Here is a 19,239-nt window from a genome sequence, read left to right on the forward strand (position 1 = left end):
AAACAACATTTATTTGCTGCTGTTCTAACATCACTTTATTTATTCTAGTAAAATTGTTCTTCAAATAATTTCCTCAACTGACACTGGGTCATGTGGCTGCTAGACAGAGCTCCCAGAATGTCAAAAACATATTAGACAAATTCCCTAGAGAGAAATAAGTCAGACGCAGGTCACAAGTACTGCCATACACATACTGGCTGTCATATAAACTCATAATTAAGCCTGGGCAAATATTAAATAACTTTTTACCCAATTAAATCAGCCATCCAAGCCCCATGACAGTGTTGTTTCTGGGTGCAGGGGATGTGCAATCCAGTGCGGCAGATATGTCTGTATCCGCTGGTCTCTGACTACCCCTATGCCATATCTATGTATCAGTCAGGCTGGCCTGTGAACAATATAACTTTTAGAAGGTTAGAGATTGTACAATCAGGTAAAGTTAACATAAATCGTAAGTGCACCCATGTTGATTACCTTCAGTGTAAATAAGTCCCAGCAATCACAACTGGAAAATTAGTAGTGGCATTTTCAATTTAAGGATGAAGTTTATTCTGCTTATACTTTGCCTTCCTAGTTCCCTCCCCAATTAAAATGGTAATGAAATTATTAAATGAAACCTGCTTCCATTACATACCCTATTTAGATCCTTAACTTGTCACTAGAATGCTCACTTTATGAGCTGTCGTGTGTCTGCACTGTGGTCATTCAGCTGCTTGATGCATAAGTAATATCGGTTATCCATTCTAATAGTAATGTAATATAATATTAATAATAATAATTAATAATAATATTAACAATAAACAACGTCTTTGTGCATCTCTGTGCAATATAGACAGATCAAAGCTGGGGGGGAGGGGCTGGAGGGATATGATACAAAGGAAGCTTTGGTAACCCCAAAATGTAATGGTAAAAGAAAGAACCAAATTTTAATAAATGAAAGGGATCGGACAGTGGAGCTGGGGAGGAAAGGGCTGGGTACCTTCCTGCCAGAAAATGACGCATGCTTTATCTGTTTTTTGTAGATTCTAATGCACACTGTGAGTGGATTACAGTACACAGTAAAATAAGAGTAGGACATTTCAGTACAGAATAAAAGCCTGCACAATCATGCAAAACTGAAGGGATAAATAGAGATCAGCTTCACAGAGCAGAAAAATGTCAGGAGTACTAAACTCTGTGTTTGGAAAGCAGCTGCACCCAGTGTCTCAATGTTATATGAAAACATTAACTTGAATACTAACCGGCTTGGCAAGAATGTATTGTTGAAATTTTGATGAAATGATGCAAGCCCATACTGCAGCTTCTTGGGACAAATTAGAAAAACAACATATATATATATTGTACTAGCTGAATACCCGGCGTTGCCCAGGTAATTATTTATTGCAATCTCTTATTATAGAGGAAAAGGAATCAAATACAGCTATAGTGTTAAATCAAAAAATGTTTTTTTACAGGTTTTAAAAGTATAGGTACAATATACAATTAAATTAAAATACAATTAAATTAAATTACCTAAATTAATGGCATATAAAATAATGCTGTTTTAAACGTTTAATAAGAACATTGTGCTCATGAAACATCCTTTGTAGCTTTAAGACAATCTGAAATTTTGTTCCTGAGATGTAGGTGCACCTCTGGTCAGTTTCTGTTAGTTTGTTTTCAATAAAATATAGTTGTAGAAATTTTGATTGATGATGTCAAAATGATGTCATTTGGAAACATGAGTTGTAATTTCTGATGTTTTTAGGAAAATGCTTTGAGGTATTTGCTGATGTGTAATTCCAAAGTTCTTGTGGTGGTGTTCCGGTTGGCAGTGCTTGACTTTCCCTTTTAGCAGCAAACACCAGGAGACTCAGATTAAAACTTCTTGGCTTGACAGTAACTAGAATCTATTTCCATTTTTCCGATGGTAACACTTGCATGCTGCAAGAAGTCTTTATGTGGATCATAGTGGAATCCTCCCAATGCTAAGCTAAAATGTTGTGCAGTCCATGATCGTCTGACTCTTTCTCTCATTTTGTGTACTCGGGTCTCATGCTGTTGTACTGTCTCTGAAGCTCTAGAAGTAGTAGCTCTATCTTTCTTATCCTGTAGTCAGGTCTCACGCTTTTGTACTGTTTCTGCAGCTCTGAATGTAGTAGCTCTATCTCTCATTTCCTGTGCTCGGATCTCACGTTGTTGTACTGTTTCTGAAGCTCTAGATGTAGTAGCTCTATCTCGAGCCTATTCTGTAGTCGGGCCTCATGCTGTTGTATTGTCCTTGAAGCTCTAGATCAGGGGTGTCAAACTCTGGCCCGAGGGCCAAATCTGGCCCATGAGGTCCTTTTGTTTGTCCCCCCCAAAGAGTTCTAAAAATGAATTGCATCTGGCCCGCTCTTCACTACGTATTGCAGCGAGTGATGCCGCTACTACAATTCCCGGTATCACTCAGCAGCCTGTTCTGTTCTATAGATGCAAGTAATGCCGAGAATTATAGTCTCGGCATCACTCGCATCTATGAAACAGTCTTCTGTTTATTAAATAGTCACTTTCAGCACTGGAGAGGTTTATCTACAAGTGTAGAAAAAAAAAAAAGTAAGGCTGGACTTCAACTCTATTAATAACTTCTGACCCCATAATTTTGAAGGTCAGCCATGGTAAAAAGAAGAATAATTTGAATGGTAAAGTTGCAGCTGCTGAAGAATGCAGTGAGGAATGTAGGGGCAGAGGTGCTAGAGAAGACTTGAAAGACTTAAGGGGGCTGTCAGAGAACAAGGGAAGGGGATGGAAGAACCAACGGAGAATGAAGTGTGGGTGGTATGGGTAGATTATGCAGGGTATGTGGTGTGGATTGAAAATGGTTAAATGAAGAGCTGTGACATAATGTGCCAAATGAAGTGCCAAAAAAGTTCCTGCAAAAATTATATAGAGAACTAGTGAAAGCTATACCAAACATTGGGGACAGGTTACCATTGAAATTTTACCCAGATGGCTACAAATAGGGAAAGAGGCATAAGATTTTTTTCTTAAATAAAATATAAAAAAACTCATACCTCTTTGTTTTAATATGAAAACATTTTATATTTATTGAAAAGGAAAAACTTCCTCAATTTTTTCAATAAATTTCAAGTTTGGCCCCGACTTGGTCTAACTTTTTTAATTTTGACCCTCTGTGTATTTGAGTTTGACACCCCTGCTCTAGCTGTAGTAGCTCCTTCTGTCATTTCGTGTACTCGGGTCTCACACAGTTGTACTGTCTCGGAAGCTCTAGATGTAGTAGCTCTATCTCTCTTATCCTGTAGTCGGGCCTCGCGCTGTTGTACTGTCTCTGAATCTCTAGATGTAGTAGTTCTCTCTCTCTTATCCTGTAGTCGGGCCTCACGCTGTTGTAATGTCTCTAAAGCTCTAGAATCTAGATGTAGTAACTTTCTCTCATTTCCTGGATTCGGGTCTCACGCTGTTGTACTGTCTCTGAAGCTCTAGATGTAGTAGCTCTCTAAAGCTCTAGACTCTAGATGTAGTAACTCTTTCTCTCATTTCCTGGATTCGGGTCTCATGCTGTTGTACTGTCTCTGAAGCTCTAGATGTCTCACGCTGTTGTACTGTCTCTGAAGCTCTAGATGTAGTAGCTCTCTCGCGCAGCGTGGCAAGTCTTCTATTCCTGTCCTCAGGATTTTCTTGTCTACAGTGTTGTTTCATTTTTTTTTTCCTTTGATTGCACTCGGCCGATTGCCTTACTTTTTCTCAAACGCATTATTACAGGCCAAAAATGTGTAAAAGAGTTAAAAAAAAGTATGTAAGCAAAAGGCACACTATCACTAGGCAATACATACACACATACATACATACATACATACATGCAAATATACCTCTGACAACCATGTTTGGTTGAAATGTCTTCATGCGTTTCCTAGTGATGACATACATACATATCTATATATATAATACATACATCCAAATATAGCTCTGACATATAGCACAGCACTGTACAAAGATCAGCGGTGCACTCACATGAGTCTGAGTCATATGTCTAGCATGTGATGACATACACAGATACATACATAAATCCAAATATAGTTCTGACGTATAGCACAGCGCTGTACAAAGATGGCTGGTGCACTCACATGAGTCTCAGTCATTTGTATGGCAACTGACTTTCTATTTGGTGATGCCTGGATAGATCTGGGGCCAACACCAATTGTTAGATCCAGTTGCATGGCTGTAAGGATGTTTTAGCTGTTTAAAGAGGTGGTATTATAGGCCACTGACCCCCAATATATTGATTTTATCAGGGATTCCCTGAGCTCCTCAAGTGGGAAAAAACGTTGAGAAAGGCTGCTACAGAGTATCTCCCTGTGGAGAAAGGAACGTATTTAATGAACCTGCAAGAAAGAATAAATCAGCACTTTGAATAGAATTCACATTTGTGGTTTATTGTGGTAGCTGAATAATTTAAAGTATACCTATCAAGAACAAAACATAGAGGTGCCACTACTGACCTTTTCTAAACGCTAGTAAACTGACTGGGGTCAGCTGGAAAAGGGGTCAGGTTAATGGAGATGCTAATGAACATCAAAGCTGCTCAGATGAGTAAAGGGAGCGTGACCAGGATACGTAAAGGCTCTGGGCATAAACTGGGTCATTGCAGGTGAAGCCATGGAAGTTAAAAGTCATACCTACTCAACTTAAAAACATTTCCTTTTGTTGGAATATGGTAGCTAGTGAAGAATATAATTTATCACCCTTAAAAAATTTCTGATTGTGAAATGTTGCCACAGTGATGGTGAGTCCCTGACAGAGCCAAATAAAACTCAGTCAGTGTATATCTGTTTCTTTGGAATAAGTGAAGTAATGGAAAATGGATACATTTGGTGTTTGTTGATCATTAACCCTCTGGTTAGGGGTGGAAAGTATGATGTTTTATCTCACCGGTGTGATACGTTGTTGGTGGCTGGTATGGATGCTTATGGAACTTATACTGATTTGCACTGTCAAGGAACCAGTGTGGTAATGGTATGAATAGTAATGCAGTTAAAAAAAAGCACAGATCTGGTTTTTGCTCCAATGCCATACATCCAACCCATCACAATAGAGCAGCCAGGTGTGAGGGGTCTTAAAGTATACATAAAGTTCTCTTTAACATTCTCCTTGGGATCATATAAGCTGAAATATGATTTATGGGTTATTCTTGCAATCCTTTTATTCCTAAAAAAAAAAGCTCAATAATGGAAATGTATTAAAAATAGGCACTGTCACATTTCATGGAGGATTTCTCAACATGCTGGAAACTTTCTGTGCAACCAGAAATCATTCATATATCTGCCACATTGTATTATGAGTTAGGTCAGAGAGATGACTGGGGTGGGTGTAAGGTCCAGCAACCTCTGCTGAAAGAGCTATCATTAGGGATAGTAAACACAGGCTGATCCAATTTCTGATCTGATTAAATGTTTAAACCTGAAGGACATACAGCAGCCCAAAAGTCGCAAGTGACAAGTGCCTAAATGATGCCAATGATAGCAATTCTGATTGTATTGCATCTGATAGGAATAGTAAAAATGGCAGGAGATCTGCTGGTGTGTACTATGTTTCATAAGATCATCCACATTTCATTATCAGTTAGTATCATTTTTAATGAAGTGGCATTATTGGCATTGTGTGAAAATATCTATGCTGAAATCATTCTAAAAATGGATTCACCGTTCTGGGATAAAACTTATTATACTTTAATTGTACCAAGAAGAAAGGCTATATTTTTATAAGCTAATAAATAGTGTCATATCTAGTATTACACTGAATATATACTTTTTGTAACTTAAAAGCTTGCTGTCCTTAAGATTTGTTCATGAAAAATTTGAGCAATGAAAAAAACAAAGCCTGATGTTAAAAACTAATCCTGTGCAGACTGAGTGGCACATTAATTAAACACACCCTCCACACTGGCTAGACTTGTTATACAGCATGCCTGATACACTGCAATGAACATTAAATACCTTTGGTGATTATGTTCATCAGCTTATCATATAGTAAACTATGCTAGACAGTAAATAAAACCAATCGGCCAACTACAAATATAATCCAGTAAACCTACCAATTGTGCTAAAACAGAAGCTTTACCCATTTTATCTAAATGTAGTAATAAATCTAGTAATTCTGTAATCCACTCCATGGAGGGTGCAGAACACCATCTGACTCACTGGGAGTAAACTTGCTGAAGCCTGTACTTCTACTTTCCTTCATTACTCAATCACATTCACTCTACCAGAACAGATATGAATGGGTCTTTTTAAATGTGTTGCTTTTGTGGCTGTGTGTAGAAATCTTTCTCCTGTATTACAGTCAGGGAAACAAAGGTGCTCTCAGATCATAAGGATAATGACAAAAAGATCCAAGTGAGCTAATATGCTATAGATATGTCCAGGTAAAAAATCTTACAGAGAAGGTAGGATGTGCTCCCTGTATGCAGCTTAAGGTTTAATTTCCAGTTTTGATCAGAGTTTTACCTATAAACAATTTTAAACTAGAACAACAAATAAGATACAGGTTGACAAAACCTGTAAAATGAAAATCCAGCCATAGATAATGCGGTTCCCTCAGTTTTCTGGCATGAATTTAGGATTGCATTTTTAAAAGAGGGACTGCAGTACACTGTTCGGCCACTTATGTTTTGATGGCGCTATTCCGCAGAAACAGCTGTTAGGTCTTGCTTGCTACATACTAAATACACGCTGAGACGTCCCTGCTGCCTGGTCCCTGGAACTGTTCCAGATGTCTGCGGGTGCTGCGAGAGGAAGGCTGGCCTGTGAGTGGAGGTAATTACAAAAAGGGCACTCCTCAGGTTCAGAGGTTGCCAGATCTTTGATTGTCAACCTGTACAAATAAGTAGATCATTAAAAGAGAATAAAAACAGATTTTCGTGTATGTGTCTTTAGTTAGGAGATTACACCAGCAGTATTTCAGTCTAATGATTAGCAACATTCAACTTATTTGCTATGAACCCGGGTCATATTGGACCCACAGCCAGTTACTGGATAGTGAAAGCAGAAGAAGCAAGTTATGGACTCATCTCTGCCACTCTGCTTTTACCTCTACTCTTCTGCCCTCATATCCATAATCTCTCCTTTTGAAAAGGTATGAAGAAAAGGATGTAACTAACTCAGGTGGCAAAATCAACAGGCATTTTTTTGCACATATGAAACATATGATACAAAACCTACAATACTATATCAAGTATACCACAGAGAACAAATATCACATGGTTATTTCTTGATTTTGGTTTCATTTTAAAATGTGATAGAAGAGTGGAATATGTTTGGGTTAAGAGTTGTGTGTATATCGTCCACAGCTACACTTCAACATTTATGCTGATCAGTCAAAAAACTAAAACCATTTGCCTAATTTTGAGTCCAATTTGTGATGCAAAAACAACTCTGACTGATTAAGCCATGGAGTTCACGAACATTCTGAAGGTGTTCACTTGTATCTGGCACCACGACATTGGCAAAAAATCCTTTAAAAGGCATACTACATCTGCTGACCTGCCTTCTTTCCATAGTCAATCCTTCATCATCCAAGTAAATAGCACACATGCACTTAGTAAATCACATGAAAAAAACATAATTTATTAGACCAAGCTACCTTTTTCCATAGCTCCATGGTCCAGTTCTAATGTTAAGGTGCCCATAGTAGGTAGACAGAGGTCAGCATGGACAGTATTGGGAAATACTTATGCCAGCATTATTGCTGGATCACCCAGCTTCACTGATGAAAGTGTATCCTCTCCAGCCTAGGAGAGCTTTCATAAATCAGGCTCATTATGCCTAAATATAGCAGTTTTTCTAATCATCACAATTTTCCTGCTACTAAGACATCATCTTCAAAAACTGACTCTTCACTTGCTGTCATAAATATTTCACCCCAGGAAAGATTTGTATCATTGTAACAAGATAATCAATGTTCTTCACTTCACCAGTCAGTGGTGTTAGCATTTTGGTTGATCACTGATCAATTTAATAACTTTTTCATTTCCTGTAGTTTTTACACTGTGCTGCATGTTTGTCAAAGTATTTGAGCTTTAAAGATAATTAAAATAATCTTGACCTAGAAAAACGTAGGAGTTATAGATCAGATATTTATGAAAAAAAAACAAATTCTGTCATCTGCGGAGCACAAACAGCACATTGCAATTTCGTTGCACAAAAAACAGCCACAAACTTTTACTGTATATCCGTTAAATTGTTGTGAAAATTTGAGCAGATATATTGGTGGATTTCTTGGGAAAGATACATCAATCAGATTTTAAAAAAGTAAAAAAAATACATGTCTAACAAAATGGATGTGGATTCCATTGCTAGAAGACATATATAATATGAACTTATTTCTGGAGACAATAAATTTAATTTAAAAGCCGGTAGGTTTGCAAGACATAATAACTTCTACTTCACTGGCATGGGGCAGATATCTGATGAAAAGCATTTTAATTATTGTTACTGGATGGCTGCTATGTCTGTTTTTATAGTATTAACACCAGCACATAACACATCACCCATTAATGGCCATTGTAAAACTGCCGACCACAGCTGATTAGCAAGATCAGCCAGGGCATTATGAGCCCTTAACATGGGCTGAACCCCATGGCAGCTCCAAAGCCAGGCCCCATCAATACATACCACCATGTAATAACCATTGCAAGCAAGTGCTTAAATCTCTTAGTACAAAAAAGGTGTTTTACCCACTGGTGCCCTAGCCTTTAACTACAGCGAGATAACTAGTAGGTCCGTCATGGTACTAAAGCCACTGAATGAATGAATAAAATATATGTTTAAAGTTTGAATTAAATTTTCCATCAAACCTTCCCACTAGATGCATTATTCTAATTTCTTACATTTTTTGAAGAAGCACCTGCTCCTAAGAGCCCTTTCCATACGCATAGTGTATGGTCACACTCTTGAAGTTCAGGGCAATAGCCTTGTTTTCGCTGGGAACGAAATAAAGGTATACAATAAGAGAAAGACAGAGTGGGTTTTGGGATAAAATGAATATATCTGTGACTTACAGCAAAGATGTACTAAAGGATTTTTTTTACCCTGACCTAGACTTTAATCACTAAAAGTAGCAACTGATTGCTAAACACATGGAGAAAGGCTCCCTATGGAGTAAACACAAGTAGCACACATTACCATTCCATTGCACTCAACTAAAACCTTGTGTGATTATGCAAGATTAAACACTATGTCATACCACTCTTGTGGTTTACCAGTTCCACCTGCTTAGTTTCCAATCACTTTCAATCATGTAGCTCTAAAAAAAAAACTGTATAACCCTAAATAAAAATATATGAAACTTTTTCAGCTGATAACCTTTCCAAATGCTTATGAATTAAATAACAGTGACTGGTTCAACACCAAAGAACCAAAGAAACTAGACCCCTAAAAGGTAGGCTATGTTAATCTGATCAACCATCCTGATCAACTATCCTGATTCGAAGTTGATTTAGTTCCAAAGTAGTTGGAATTGATAACCAATTGTGTATAGAAAGCATGAGCAGAAGAGTGATAGTACAGAGAAAGTAGAAGCTATGACTACAAGTAATTCATTATGTACTTTCTAAGTGTGTTGCGTAACTCATTTGTAACTTTGTACAGCAATAGGCTTTCAAGTTAAATGACGTAACCTCTCTCTTGACTGTTGTGATTACGTATAAGTTTTAACAAGCATAAATATCCTATTTATAGATAGAAACTAAATAAAGCACAGCTATTCAGCTTGTGTTATATGTACCTACTGGGATAGTGATGACCTAGGTTCAACAGCAGCTTCAAATTTGAAGTTTCAATAACATAAAAATAGGCTTTCTTAGAATAAATCAAGTTTTTCAGAAAAATGGGTGATGCCAAAAAACATTCAGGAGTAATAAACAATGTACATACATTAATAAAGACTATTTAAAATAGGTTGAAACACCTGCTGGCACTAAAAGAAAAAAACATTGCTCATGTTAAGTTGAACCTAAAATAGAGCAGCTTAAAACGTATGTGCCATAACTTTTGGATATTTTTAGCTAATTTTTGCATAAAGTGGGAAAAAGGTAAAACTCCAATCAGATGTGGTGTCTGTGCCCTGCTGGGGAGATGTAACTTGTAGAAGGAAATATAAGGATATGTCAACAAAGTGAAGAATATTTCCAGATTATTGGGCTCCATTGGGGGATTTATTCACACTGGTAAAAGAAGTGTTTACTCTTTTTTATATTTAACTAGAAGCTCTGAGATGTTGTTGATCCGTCATACCTAAATTGAATTTCCCAGAAAACCCACACAATGCATTGAAGGTGTTCTAACCATATTAAAAAAAAAGTTCCACTTGATGATAGAGACATATCAACATCGTCAAGTACTTATTCTTTAAAAGACATCCATTAAGAGCCCCTTGACAGTGAATTTTACAAAATTCACTTATTCTTTACAATGACCAAAAAGCACCAGTTTGAAATAACTGCAAAAGATTAAGTTTTGCTCAATAAAACAACATAAAATATATGGAGTTCATAAAACAGTATTGTCAGCTTCACACAGGACGTCCTTATCCCTTCAGCCCAATTATCACTCAGTTGGAGATGTGTTGACCTCCATGGCTAGATGTGTGTGAGAGTAATTCTTCTAGATTTTGATTATTTAACTTGAAAAAGAAAACGTGCTACAAATATAAATGACAAATAAAGATGAGGTAATTAATTTTAATATATATTCATCAATATTTAATTGTTATCATTTATATTTTTGTAGCAGTGCTTGCCCTGTTTTCTCAAAATAGTAGTGTCATTTGTGGACAAAATACCTGTCCATAAAAATGTTACCCCGAAATCTCTGCACCAAACCAAATGATCTGAACCTCACAGACCACAAGACTTTTGCCAGTAGAGAACCTGATGTCATTCCAGCTAAAGTTAAATCTACACGTAAGGCACATAAAATTAAAGCACAAATTATTGCAGCTCTGTATTCAGCAATAGAATGATAGAGATCATCTCATCAGTGTGTTCAATTTCGTCTATTCACATTGAGGGGATGGGAAGGAGACATGTAAGAAAATTGAAATTATAGAAGAGAAAGCTCAGACCCCTTCCTTCCAGACAGGACTGTGTAGAGATATTTAAATCTCATGACCGGATATACAAATCCTTTGGCAGATAACACAGCACTCATATATATATATTTTATCTAGTAGCCTGTAATTCACAGTTTTAAAGTGAACCTGTACTTTATCCATGCACAGTGAAATTTAATGATGAAAGCAGCAGCATCATATACCTACCTTTATTCACTACATCAGCTTTCATGGGCAAAATAAAATTACTAGATAATTAGAGTATGGGGGGCTCTATGTAACCTACTCCCTCCTGACCAGGCACCCAGCAATGGCACATGTGGTTCTGAACCCCATGCAAGATCCAAGCTGACATGCAGGCAACATAGTGCACCTTCTCTATACGCCCTGTGACAAGAGGAATGGAGGAGCTACGTGAAGGTAAGTGTGTGCAGCTGGTGTGGTCCACAATGTAGAAATGGGCATATCAAAGGTTCACCATAGGGGAACAGGTTTGATTTTCAAACTGAATTTTGTGAATGAGCAAAGATTGTTGAAATTGAAGTCCATTGATCCAATTTATATTGCTTGTAGATTTTATTTTAAGCTCTTCTGCCTAGGCTCCTAGGTAGAAGTTGAATTCCTAGTCTATTTTACTTTTCCTGAGATTAAATTTGGCCAAGTTGTTTAATTAAGAAAATCATCAACAAGAGAGAGCTGAGTGTTCCTGTAACCATTCTGTACTGGGAGGATTTGAATGGATTTGCATTGGATAGACTGCTGACTCTAATCGAGGGTAAATTGCTCCGCTTCCAGCAATGCTCTGCTGCTGATTGATTATTCCATTGTTCCTATCCCCTTGATGTGTACATATTTTTAAAGTGGCTCAGTATTGATAGACCATGCTCACACAGCTTATCACTGAGTTTTATTTTTCAAGATAATTCTGAGAACTCAGGAGGGAATGAAGGCTCTCTGCTGAAACCCATAGAAACCTGAGTGAAACAACAAATTGAAATTAAATACTCAACATAAACTGAACAGTAGTTTTTCAATTGTGAGCTTGCATAGACTTGCAAATTAAAGCAAATTAAAAAAATGGATATATTTTCAGAAATATGATGTTTCCTGTAAACACCTGTATCATTAAAGCCCAATATAAGCCTTTTAATTTGTTACTGTAATGCAGTTAGGTTACAAACAGTAACCAATTTTTAAATGCTAAATGTTGAAGCAAGGTTTAAAAATTCCTGCACTATTAGCACTCAGGAGAGGTGGACCATGGGCCTATTAAACAAAACTGCAGTCTGGTTCTCCACGGGTCTGACCCCCTCCTCACCTAAAAACACTACTCCAATCAACAGCACCTCTCTGAGAACCCCCACTACTTTTTAACCTCTACCCTCTAGCCGTTCTCAAGCTTTTCAACATGGGGGAACCCTTGAAATAACTTTCAGGTCTCAGGGAGCACTTACTAATATTTATCATATGCCCAGTTCATAGTACTTTAGCTTTGTGTTCATTGGGGTAATTGGCTCTTATATTGTTGGCCATTAAGAAGAATGTCACCCTTTCAGATTGCCAAAAAGATCATTGGAGTCGGTAAAACCGACCTGAAATGTACAAATTGCTCATTGCTCAAAAAAACCCTAGCAGTCCTTTGGCAGAACTATTGGCATGACACCAATAGTGATTTTCAGAGTCATAAAGGTGGCATACTGACAACAAATAAACAAGGCATTTTTTCCCACTAACTCCAATGAACTGTATTTTTAAGTGGTTCCTCGAAATTTGTATTGCAAGAATTCCTCTAAAATAAAAGGTTTGAGAAAGCGCTATAATTTCCTTTTAGTACAACATAATTTCTGCATTGTCTCAATCTGTATAACACAGTAACATGGCAGATACACGTTTTATTTTTTACATAAAACTGCACATTTTTGGTGATGCCTCATTGGGCTTTCTGTAGTGACAAGCTCACCAGCTGATTGATGTAACATCTAAAAAATGGCGCATGAAGAATAGGGGTGATATTCTTGCAAACAGCCAGACTTGTACACAAATTCACTTTACAATAAAATGTGGTTTATAGAAAGAGAAATAAAGATAGAATTTTAAGTGTATGTTAGATGGAGATTACACACATTTGCAAGTCCTGAGGCAGGATGGCCTTTTGAAGAGATTTCAAATACAGTAGATATAGAACTGCACTAGAAAACATAACATGAAAAATTCACACTTTACATGACAAGTGTTTGTCCCAAACTACGTCATATTACACTTAGCCAATGGTTACAATGTCTATGGCCACATTTTAGGCATTGAATTGTCATTACAAACTTGGTAGTATCTTAGCTATGAGCAGATCTGCTGCCAATTTTGCAGCAGACCAATTATGGTTTGAAATACATTTTACTTACTCTACTTCACTTTGGATCTGATTGTTCTATTAGAGTAGAAGTCAATTAGAAGTAAAAAGTCTGAAAGGACTCTGCAGTACGCTAACATTGGGTTTATGTACAAAAGAAATAGAAGGACAATGCAAGGGATAATTCATTGACTTAGCCAAGGTGGAAAAGCTCTGCTAACTTCCAGTCCATCCGATCATGAGCAATCATGTCTTTAGGTATTCTTTCCAAAATTAACTTTTACCACATTCTCTAAACTAAGTAAAATATCCCTTGTCAAGCAATAATTCACAGTTGAACATCCTAAATCAAGCATATTGTGACAATGTATGACTAAGCAGGAAGCAGAGTCTTCTCATTTAATGACAACATAGGACTGTCCCCTAAGTACATGAATATTTATAAAAAAACACATAGACAAAAATTTTTTACTGCACTGATACACATCAAAAAATCATCTAAAATTCATGCAAAAGACAACATTTTTTCCTTTAACATATTAGTTATCTTAACCCTCAGGAGAAAGGCAACTGTAAATATTAGAATGACAACATTTCTGAAGAGGCGATAGCAGAAGCGAAGGCACCTGTTCAGATGTGTGGTAGGCAGGTGTGAAGAGAGAATTTCACCTGACATGACAGACATTCAGAGTCAGAATGGGAGACATGGTCAGAGTGAGTGACAGCTAGATAGAAGAGTATAAATTGGAAGCAGACAGCGTTCGTACTGAAAAACCTCATTATCTGTCTGCTTGTTGTCAGGATAGAGTACCGCTATGCCAATACATTACAGCCTCCTCTGGATTTGTATACTGCATGCAATGCAGGAAATACTTAACAATAAAAATTGAAATGGTTTAGGATTTAGGCACTTAATATTGGTTGTCTGTGGAAAAAGCTGAATACATTTATCCAGGGAGTTCCACTAGCTAGAAAAGAACATATTTGTAAACCAGGCAGCACATAAAATCTATAAAAAAGGATTGTTAGACATATTAAGGGAGGAAAAGCTATGCTGTTGTAAGGAGTTTATGCCTGCAAATCATACTACTTAGGGCTTATGCAATGTTCAATTATGAGTTGAGTTACCTACCTGTACAACTATCTATGGTGAGCTTCTACTGACTGCAAATAAGTAAAGTAAATCTGTAATCTGAAATTGTTCCCAGTATGCATTGCAGCTTTGGTTTGGCTTCACACACAGCTCCTGGGTGAAACAACAGGCTCCTGTCACATGATTCTATTCTAGCCATTTTCATCCAGGGTTCTGTGAAACCCTACAGTTCCACTTAAGGTTTGCAGGGGTTCCTGGAGCAATGGCTTATTCTCCTCCAATCAAAGTGTGCTTGCATAGTCTGTGTCCCCAAGATTGTAAGCTCTTGGGGGCAGGGTCCTCCCCTCCTCCTGTGTCTCGCTGTCTGGATCTGTCTGTCATTTGAAACCCCTATTTATTGTACAGCACTGGGTAATATGTTGGGACTATTTAAACCCTGTTTATTAATTATAATAAAAATAATAATAGTTCTGGGAGCAACATCACTTGGCAAAGCCAGCTCCATTAAACTATGAACTTTTGGCATTCTGACCACTAGTGTATGGGGGCATCCCTGCTATTGACAATCAATGAAACATTTCCTATTGACTGTTTTTTTAAAAAAACTGTATTGTATAAAACTTTTATTTAAAAACTAACTCTATTACAATAAGCCGTTTCTCCACTGCCCACTATTATAATGACCCATTCTAGCGATAAATATAACAGGCACATCATATTCTTACTGACCATGCTAAAGTTCCAATAAGCATTGTCATTGTCAGTGGCAAGTATGAAGAGAACGCATAGAGGGCAATGCTAAAGCCTTGGGATAAATGCATGCTGTCCGCTATAGAATTTTTGGTGGTAATGAAGCCATTTGCAAATAAAAAAAATGGGAGAGTAAAAAAAAAGAAGCACCTAACAAGTACATAGTGTGCCCTAAGTTAGGTTTACTGTAACATCTCCATGCTTGACTCATTTATACCCTGAACACTGAGCAATATCTGTGGGATATACAACTAATTTAAAATGTATTTAAAACCACTTCCTGTTTCCCTGTTACAAATCTATTCCAGCTAATTACAACACAATGATAACACTGTAATTGGAGCAATGATTAGAAACAAAAACAAGTATTCCTGAGATAGAATCCGTCCTGTACCATGTCCCCCACCAAACAGATTGGTCCAGGCATTGCTTACTACTACCCTTGCTGTTATGCTGCTTTTACCAGCCAGCACCAACAGTTACCTGACCTATATATTTACTGTGAACAAAGCTATTACTAAACACAGTGGGTGAAAGAGACAGATATCCTTTTTACTCACTTGTTCTAGGTCAGTGACTAAGTAATAATAAAAAAAGAGATTCAGTAATCCAGCCAGGAATCAACGATATTCAGATACAGAGTTCAGCAAAACTTATCTTCTGATAAAATATTACTCTCAAAGTGACCCTGTCAGTTGCTCAAAAAATCTAACCAACAGGCACCTGTAATAGAAAACCTATTGTATTCATCTTTCTGGTGACCATTGTATCCTACTTTGGCCATTGCAATAGCCTGTTAGAATCTCCAGCATTTGACCCTGACTAAAGTTTTGGATGTCTGTGTCTTCCACTGTTGTCATTCCATCCTCTGACCCCCACAAAACTTCTATGTTCTGCACTTATGTAGGGGTGAGAGAATGGACCTGAGACATTTGGCAATCCTGGAAGTGTTGCATTCAAGTCTTTTGGAAGTTACAACTTTTTAATGGAAAGAAGAAAGGAGACTACAGAGACGAGTTGTTCTTTTACAGGTAAGGGCCGTTAACCACATAGCTGAAATATGCTAGTAACCCAATAAGTCTGGTATACATTAATAATATTATCCAGTATTTATATAGCACCAACTTTTTACACAGTGCTTTACAATGCTGCTTAAAAAACAATATTGTGAGACTAGTAGCCAAATATCATGCCATCAAGTCTGTCTAGGCTGTGGGTTTTAAAATAGGAGCTTTATGACAATGACTTATGCTCACTCTCCATGATTCCTGTGACTGCCCAACATTCTCATCTTTATGAGCGGAGTCTCAATGGAACAGACATAAAGCAGCCTGAACCTCAAGCTCCTAATTATTTGCTGTTTAAGTAAAGATGACTTATTGTTCATTGCACTACATTATGCAAATTATGACACAGAAATAACACCTGATGGCTTCTCTGCAGCTAACATCCGACATTTATTTTTATATGACATCATTTTTAAAAACTTCCTTAGATCAATATTCCATATTACAACAAAGCAAATTTCCACATGTCAATCTGCCATTATTTTTGATAGAAACATTAATTGCATAGTTAGCTATATTCACAAGCTGTATGCAAGTAAATTAAATTCAACATAAAAGCTAACCACAAATGAAAAACCTGTCACTGGACCCATTTATCAGGCTCCTGCGGCACCCTAGATCAGTGGCCCTTTTATTGGCAAGATTTATGCCAATCTTGACGCGGCATTCTTTGTAGAGAACCTAACCTCACTTTTTCCTACTATCCCAAGCTCCCTATCACATCATTGAAGTGGGTGGCATCAAAACAATTAAACATAGATTGTACCATAGGTGCATCTAAAGCCTTGAACAGGAAATTGGTATGATATATGAACCATGAGAACTTGCATGGTTTGAACTTGAACTTGACACACACACAGGTAACATTTCCTCAGTCACTTATACAATCTTATTTAAGGCAGATCTACAGTTTAAAATAAATCTAGTAGATAGAGTTTTGCTAGGTTTTGTATGTTTCCTTTGCCACTGTACAATGGTGTTAAGTTGAATTCTGGGAGAAGATGTCAGGGGTTACATTATCAGTTGCCACCCAATGGCTGAAAAAAGAAGATCTCAGGTCCAGCACAAGTGTTGAAGAAGACTGTAATAATAAAGTGAAAAGTAAACTTCTGCCAAGGAGCTATAACATGTAAAAATATTCCACATTGTTGCAAACTTGCTTTCTAGATAACTCCTCCATTACTAAAAGGTCTATGCTTACTGTCACCTCTGCTTCTATCTTCTCTGATATTTTTTTCAGTTCAGCATATTCTTCCTTTAGCCACTGATCAGCCAAGGATAATGTAACTCCTGTACATGTGTGCTGCAGTGTCAGTATCCCTGCACCTGAGTTCTTCCTGCAGAATTTGGACCAGGAGTGTACAAAGCATTGCACATACACCAAAGGCAGTAAATTAAAAGAAGACCCCACTTTGAAAAACTCCCCCCATGCCACTTAGTCGTGCAGCTTTTTATAATGTGGACTCCTTCCTAAAATGCTGAATAAAATGTACTAAAAAAAACAACTTGTAGATGGTAAAAGTTAGATAAATATGTCCCTGTTTTTCTGTAGTGCAAGAGGCCATGTCTTTGATAATGCTGACAATTTGAGAAAATGCTGCAGCACAATGCAATATTGTCTTCTCAAAATTTGGGCTACTCAACAATCCCTGAGCAGATTCTGGGGAAAGGTGAGTGCAATATTTAAGGTAACTTTTTTCCCCTGCAGGTGTTTGTATTTTTAGGAAGGGGGCACATTTAGAAAGCAGACATTCATGTTCCACTGCAAAAATCATTATATATCAAATAAATAAGCATTACAAATATTATTATTAGTACTGCAACAAGATAACAATCTTTATTGTAAATATAAAACATATTTAGAAAGCACTAGTGACCCAGTATTACATACACAACATAACAAGGTGCATACAACTGGTGAGAAGACACAAGAGGTAACAATTAAATGTCCCTCTGACACAGCCTACAGTCCCCCTCCCTGCTGACCATCAGAAGTGCAGGTAGCCAATCTGCCAATCACCAGCAACAGGCTCATGGTGTGCATTCCAGCACATTAGTTCCTTTCATCCTGCCATGACTTTGCCTTCACCAGCACTCAGGTCCTGGGAGCTGCTGCAGTCTCAGAAGTGACAGCCAGGTGAAGGCAATGCCAACCCAGGGCAAGCAGAGGAGAACTGAGAGGAACAAGCTAGCCAGAGGTTAAATTGCAATTTATGGATCTGCCATGCCAATTGACAACCCTTGTCACATCTAATTATCTCCAACTGCAACCCTATCCTTGTCATTGAAGCAGCACAGAACCTGAGCCTGTCCTACCTGTCTGAGGAGCCCGAGCCATTGGCTTGCACACAGTCCCAGCTCTATTCCAGGCTGCCAGTGTCTGCAGGATCCCAGGCAGCGCTGCACACTATTCCTTTCCTGCTGCTGATCTCTGCTTGAGATTTCATAGCAGTCTATGTGCTTTATTCTAATCCTCCCCTTTCCTTATTTGTGCATGGACATTTATTTAGCTTGGCTGCCTCTAGTGGCTCTGATAAGGCTGAAACATCCCTCACAGGCTTTATTACTGTAAACTAGACATGTACACTAAATAGTTGTCAGTTATTTTCTGTTATTTTGTGCTAACTATTGTATGGAGGAGCTTTTCTCAACCCTTACTAAGGAAGAACCATGAAAAGTATTGTTTTGTCTCTGGGAACTTTTGCTGAAAATAATAACATCTGCAGATCCTGGTGCATTGGCATGATCAGTAAGAAGTGGAAAATGTTACATTAGAATAAAGAATATCATGTGCCTGGCATATTTATTGCTAGAATGGGTCATTATAATAGTGGGCAGTGGAGAAATGGCTTATTGTAATAGAGGTCGGTGGAGAAGTGTCCCTATACTCGTTGCCA

The 19,239-nt window shown here is 37.6% G+C and overlaps 1 protein-coding gene across 1 annotated transcript in view; it reads right to left on the reverse strand.

Annotated features, from left to right (window-relative positions):
- PITPNM3 (PITPNM family member 3) overlaps positions 1-18,780 on the reverse strand; it is a 293,907-nt gene extending 275,127 nt beyond the window's left edge. Inside the window, exon 1 of the mRNA XM_072417098.1 lies at positions 18,659-18,780. Within this exon, the coding sequence (XP_072273199.1) occupies positions 18,659-18,680 (22 nt within the window). The 5' untranslated portion in view covers positions 18,681-18,780. The remainder of the gene's footprint in view (positions 1-18,658) is intronic.
- Between the last annotated feature and the right edge of the window lie 459 nt (positions 18,781-19,239).

The sequence above is a fragment of the Pyxicephalus adspersus genome, chromosome 1 (genome assembly GCF_032062135.1).
Source record: "Pyxicephalus adspersus chromosome 1, UCB_Pads_2.0, whole genome shotgun sequence".
Classification (NCBI taxonomy): domain Eukaryota; kingdom Metazoa; phylum Chordata; class Amphibia; order Anura; family Pyxicephalidae; genus Pyxicephalus; species Pyxicephalus adspersus.